The sequence below is a fragment of the Aulostomus chinensis genome, chromosome 2 (genome assembly GCF_037954235.1).
Source record: "Aulostomus chinensis isolate RoL2024-O1b breed Wild chromosome 2, RoL_Achi_v1.0, whole genome shotgun sequence".
Lineage (NCBI taxonomy): Eukaryota > Metazoa > Chordata > Actinopteri > Syngnathiformes > Aulostomidae > Aulostomus > Aulostomus chinensis.
In genome coordinates, this window is record NC_141321.1 from 1,677,551 (window position 1) to 1,683,982 (window position 6,432).

Genomic DNA, 6,432 nt, shown 5'->3' on the forward strand with positions numbered 1-6,432 from the left:
TCAGGTCATTCTTTAGTCCCAGTGGAAGTCAAACCCTGAAGGCATCGTGGGGTATCATGGTAACCAGGACAGGAAATGCTGGTGGCACATGAAGCATCTGAAGTGGTTCCAGCCTCAAACACATCCTCTCAGCAGCATTATCTGACTGTACACAGGACAGAACTTTCCAAAATGAACAACACGCTGCTTCAAAGAAGACATGAAACTAGCCTTTGGAGGCAGAAACCTACAAGTTTTCCAGGGTCATTTCCTCACTAGTCTATGGAATGTGTGTAGCGCCCTCTAGTGTTACACTGCTGTACACAGTAACACACTCAGACGCTTCACTGGATACAACCAACCACTCTGGAGTCATAACTGACACCTTAGCGATCCAGCCGTGATCCAAGTAGACGCCTGTGCTGGAGTCTAACAGGTTCCCGAGTTGCTCCAAGTTTAATAAATCACTGTCCGAAACACCTCTTATATTTTTATTGAAAAGAAAATTCTGCTCAAGAACCAAGAGAGACTTCAGCTGATTGAAGGGCAGAAGCATCCACCAGCAAACACACCCAAATGTGTGTTGTTTAATATCTTGGAAATGAGAAATATTAATAACAATCAGTCAATCATTTATTTATTTATCATTAGTAAATATCTGCATCAAACTGGTGTACAGGCCTGGCTCAGGGTACACTGGTTGCCATGTAGACTCACAGCTTGCCTGCCTCAGACCTGGCTAGTAACCGGCGTGACTCGTCCTGGTCCTCCTCTCCTCTATGTGGACTTCATGTGTGTACCAGCTGCACTTTTCCAGAGCCTAAATTAAAAAAGCTCAAAACTTTTTGTTGCGATACCCCTCAGGTGACGGTCAGAGGAGGAGCAGCAGCGAGGCCCCGGGGTCAGAGGCCTCACAGGTGTCTCCGGTTGTGCTGACTGGACAACAACTTCTGTCAGCTAAGGCTTCGCTGGACATCATGACGCTTGGCCCGTGAATTCAGAAAACCTGAGATAAATGACTTTTCCCCTCAAGAAAGATGAGCTTGATTAAGTAATGGGCTGGTCTGATGTTTCTCTGAAGTATATGAAATAATTATCTTCATCATTTCTCACAGACGAGGCAGAAATTTATTTTTCCGGGAAAACGAGGGATTTTCCTGGATTTGTGAAACAACACACATCCACAGAAAGGGCAATCAAAAAGCAGATTCATGAATATCATTGGCTGAGGGGCAGATGAGGCGGAGCTACTGGTCACTTGTGGTATAATGCTCTTCAGGGAGCGAGATCTCATCAAGATTTCCAGGAGAAACACTGTATTTTGCTCCTGCTGCGTTCCTGGTTTTGGGGGTTGGATTATTGGTGAGAACCCTTGAGTGGTTCAATATAAGGTCCACAGACTAGCTGTTCCACGATGACTGGACGGGAACAGGGAGAGTCCATGTTTGGAAGGTTTGATGCTCATTCAGGTGTTTCACCTTCTACATTTACGTCCTTTGTTCAAGTGCTCAGGATCAGCAGCTGCACCTCGATGCAAAAAAACTCCACTACAAGTCAAACTCCTCCAGGTTGTACGGTTCTGCTGTCATACCAGTTCAGCTCAGGCTCAGACTGCAGCAAAGCTCACGTCGAACATCTGTGGTTCGTGTGTGTTGTTGGGTGACACATCAGTTCTTAGTCAAACACAAGACTCACTTTCATAAATACAGTTCAGTCTTCATGTTTCACATCAGCCCTGCACAGCTGCTCCTCTCCCTCAGTGCCTAGGACGCTAATGGCTGTTACTGGCAGCGCACATCGCTGCACCACTCCTCCAGTCAGCTGCACTCTCACTTCCTTCGGTAAACGGACTGCAGACCAATCACAAGCTGCCGTTTGTGTGGCATCGCACGCCTCCTTCCGTCCCGGACGCATCTCTGGTCTTCCTTCTCGTTGCAGAGGATTTAGAAAGAAGTCCCTTCAGAAGTTTTGATGTAATCCTTGAAGTCAGTGGGGACGTTGAGAGTGGAGCAGACCTGGAGGACAGCACACAGCTGACGTCAGCACAGCCATCGACAAACACCCTTCAACATAGCCACACCTACCACCGGAGTGTGTCACCACAGGTCACTTACCTGCACTTTACACACTTTGGATATATTTGAATTGATCTGTAGCATCCTATGACGAAGTAATTTTTCATCTTCATTTGTGTAATATATTCTTTGCCGCTCATTTTCTAGGAGGACCTGGTCATACAAGCCCTCTGGGGTTTGATTCTTCTCCTGCACATAGTTCATCATTTGCTGTTGGTTGTTACAAACAGGTTTTGTTTGTGTAGAATTATTAAAGAACAGTGACAATGATAATAATAAATATTATTATTATTATTGTTGTTATGGCAGCATGGTGGTGCAGTGGTTAGCACTGTCGCCTCACGGCAAAAAGGTCCAGCACGGATCTTTCTGTGTGAGTCTCCATGTTCTCTCTGTTCCTGTGTGGGTTCTCTCTGGTACTCCAGTGTCCTCCACAGTCCAAAGACATGCAAATGGGGTCTAGGCTGATTGATACTCTAAATTGACCGTAGGTGTGAATGTGAGTGTGAATGGTTGTCTGTCTCTATGTGTTGGTCCTGAGATGGACTGGCGCTCTGTCCAGGGTGAACCCTGCCTCTTGTACGAAAGCTGCTGGGATAGGCTCCACCCCCCTGCAACCCTATGAAAGATAAGCGGTAGAAAATGGATGGATGGATGGTTTGTGTGATCAATCAAAGGTCACTGAGAGGTCAAGCCGATAGAGACTCAGTGCTCCCTCTGCTGGATGGCAAGGTGAGCTACCTCAAGAGGTGTGACCCCTCCCCCTGGCAAACTTTTCACACTACCTTTAAACCAAAATTCAAACCTTGGATCTAAACTTACACACACACACACACACACACACACACACACACACACACACACACACACACACACACACACACACACACACACACACACTCAGACCAAAGTTAAAACGTACCTGTCTAAACTTGGCTCGAAGCTTCTCCACTTCCTCTTGAAGCCTTTCTGCCCGCGGGTCATCAAAGTGGGGGTTTTGGGTCAAATCCAGAAGAGCTTCTAGGGTTTTCATGCGTTTTCTGATGACACAGACACACAAAAACACACATCCATGTCAGAACCAGTCCACACACACTGGACTCAAGCTGAACTTTGATCAGGAATACAGTTCTGTATTTGATGCCCTGACTGACAAACAAGCCCCGCTGTAGCTCCCGCATAGATTATAAGATGAAAAACAAAGACACTGTGACGTAGGCCTGGGTCAGGACCTCCTGACACAGCACTATCATGATTTATTGCAATACTTACATCATTTACAGAAAACTTCCAAACACAGCTGAAAACACGACCTGCTGGGTACAACCTGGGTGTGTGATACTGCCTATCTAAACTCCTCACTCTCTGGTTTCTCTTTAAAACTTAAGTGTTTCAAATGATAACCACCATGACAGTCGCCCTCCAGTTTAAAGGGTGCTTCCATATCAGCAATTCTGCCAGGGGGGTTGGGGTGGTAGCTGAGTCACGTGACCTGGAATTATTTCCATGGGCGCCATGGTTAGTGGGGTCCAAATTCAGGTAGGAGAGGAGTTTCAGTGCTAGCAGAGACAAGTTCTACCCTCCACGCTGCTGCTGCTGAATCAATGACCACACCTTGATTTGGCGTCTGTGTTGTGCTGGAGGAGACACTTCCACGTGATGGCGAACCCGTAGTAGAAGGAGATCTGTCAGGCAGAAAGAGTGACAAACAACAGCAAACCAGAGAGACTGAAACTGAGAAGACCGCAGAAAAAGAGACACAAACCATCAGGAGACACAAGGCATGCATTTGTGTAGTCAGTGGAGGAACATAGAAGATACAAACAGATCACATGTGATCTACTGGGTGATCTATATGTGATCTACTAGGTGATCTATACGTGATCTATATGACCTACGTGATAATTTATATGGTGATCTACATGATAATTTATCTGGTGATTGTATGATGATCTACAAGATGATTTACATGGTGATCTACATGATAATTTATATGGTGATTTAAATGGTGATCTATATGGTGATTGTATGATGATCCACAAGATGATTTAAATGGTGATCTATATGGTGATTGTATGATGATCCACAAGATGATTTAAATGGTGATCCACAAGATGATTTAAATGGTGATCTACATGGTGATTGTATGATGATCCACAAGATGATTTAAATGGTGATCCACAAGATGATTTAAATGGTGATCTATATGGTGATTTTATGATGATCTACAAGGTGATTTAAAAGGTGATCTATATGGTGATTTTATGATGATCTACAAGATGATTTAAATGTGATCTATATGGTGATTGTATGATGATCTACAAGGTGATTTAAAAGGTGATCTAGATGGTGATTGTATGATGATCTACAAGATGATTTAAATGGTGATCTATATGGTGATTGTATGATGATCTACATAAGGATTTACATGGTGATCTATGTGGTGATTGTATGATGATCTACATAAGGATTTACATGGTGATCTACATGATAATTTATATGATGATCTACATGGTGATTGTATGATGATCTACAAGGTGATTTACAAGATTATCCACAAGATGATTTACATGGTGATCGACATAAGGATTTATATGGTGATCTACATCTATCTGATAGGTGCTAGCTAACAGCTAACCTCGGCGGACATCTTGGCTCCGTGGGTAGCTCCATGTTTGCGTCCAGTCTGCAGCCCTCGGCGAGTCCCCCTCTCAAAGCCTTCCCTGTAGCCTTCCCCGCGGAACCTGACAGCACAAGGTTCGACACAATCACACCTCCCGTCCGCTAGTTCCTACCAGAACTTTCGTTGTGCTGTTGAATTGTTTGGAGCCGAACAAACCCGGGACGCAGTGAATGTGCCCCATGGTGACAGCTGTCACCCTGTTACGTGACGAATATGAAAATAAAACTTTATACAAACTAGACGTTACGGGTTAGTTTTACCAGGGCTCGGACTCCCAGACGCGACTCGTCGATGAAGAAAAGAGCCGGAAAACTCACCTTTCATCCGCCATCAGGATGCTGTCAAAAATATCGTCATTTCCAGAACCACCATCCATCTCAGCCCTGAAATCTCGAGTTTAACGGCTGCTTCTCTGTTACCGTGATCCGCTGCGGAGTATTCAGGGATGACGTTCTTACCACCAGACGGCTGTTCCTCCGGGAGCAGCGCGGTGCTGCCCTCTGGCGGCTGGGAGGTGATCGGCCACCCCTGATACAACTGGTGCTCGATTATAATTGTTACATACAACGTTTATCATTATTCATCCATCCATCCACTTTCTTCCGCTTATCCTGTTGAGGGTCGCGGGGGGCTGGAGCCTATCCCAAATGCTTTCGGGCGAGAGGCGGGGTTCACTCTGGACAGGTCGCCAGTCCTCAGGGCCAAAATACATAGACAGACAACCATTCACACTCACAGCCACGCCTACGGTCAGTTTAGAGAATCCAATTAGCCTCGTCCCCTCTTGATGTCTTTGGACTGTGTGAGGAAGCTGGAGTACCAGAGAGAACCCACACAGGTACAGGGAGAACATGGAGACTCACCCAGAAAGACCCCGTGATGGAGCCAGGGCTCGGAACCTTCTTGCTGTGAGGCAACAGTGCTGACCACTGCACCACCGTGCTGCCTTGGATTATCATTATTATTATTATTATTATTAGTAGTAGTAGTAGTAGTAGTAGTAGTAGTATTTTGACCCAGATTAGGGTCATCCCAAAACCTATGAGTCTAGTTATGTATTGTTCCATATACATTGCTCAAACAAATATAAAACTGAGTGTAACCTGAAACTAAATGTATTCTCAAGATCTGCTCAATCCTGCCATCCATCCATTTTCTTCCGCTTAGCCTGTTAAGGGTGGCAAGGCTGGAGTAAACTCCACACAGAAAGATCTCGACACATCTGCATCAACAGCCCTAAGAGGAGAGAGGCCACGTATTTCCGAACAAATTAAGACACTATTGAATGCCTTAGGCATCAGCATGATGGAGACCCAAAAATCAGAGAGTTACTTAAAAAAATTACAGAATTAAGCTAATTTCCATAAACAGTTCTGACAACAAAGGCTGTTGGAAAAGTTACTAAACCAAAAACCTAAACTAAACCTTGGCTTAGTTTAACTCAATTCAAGAGGTGATCTCTCAGTTGCAGTGGGGCTGTGTAACAGCAGAGGGAGGTGTAAGACAAGAGGTGAGCCAGAAGTTTGTCCTCTGAGCTCCCCCAGAGGAAGCCAAGCACAGCGGTGGGTTGATAGTCAACAGCAGCAGCCCAGCAGCGTCTATATTGATACTACCACCAACAAAAAAAGACCAAAAAAAGATGTTTGGTTTGTGACTCTCCAGCATGAAGTTGTCTGCCAACAGCTGTGGAAACAC

General features: G+C 45.1%; 1 protein-coding gene across 2 annotated transcripts; it reads right to left on the minus strand.

The window, feature by feature from the left end:
• Positions 1–310: 310 nt before the first annotated feature.
• On the minus strand, positions 311–5,368 carry lto1 (LTO1 maturation factor of ABCE1). 2 transcript variants are annotated; one of them, XR_015111138.1, is made up of 6 exons: positions 5,055–5,368; positions 4,693–4,798; positions 3,669–3,739; positions 2,977–3,094; positions 2,094–2,673; positions 311–1,994 (listed from the first exon to the last, which is right to left on the minus strand). XR_015111138.1 is itself a non-coding variant. In XM_086192723.1 (5 exons), exons 1-5 carry the CDS (start codon positions 5,111–5,113, stop codon positions 1,923–1,925), a joined length of 426 nt encoding a protein of 141 aa, XP_086048849.1. In that variant the 5' UTR covers positions 5,114–5,351; the 3' UTR covers positions 444–1,922. The 2 variants fall into 2 exon arrangements, 1 of the variants encoding a protein (XP_086048849.1); XM_086192723.1 differs by lacking the exon at positions 2,094–2,673 and having other exon boundaries at positions 444–1,994; positions 5,055–5,351.
• Between the last annotated feature and the right edge of the window lie 1,064 nt (positions 5,369–6,432).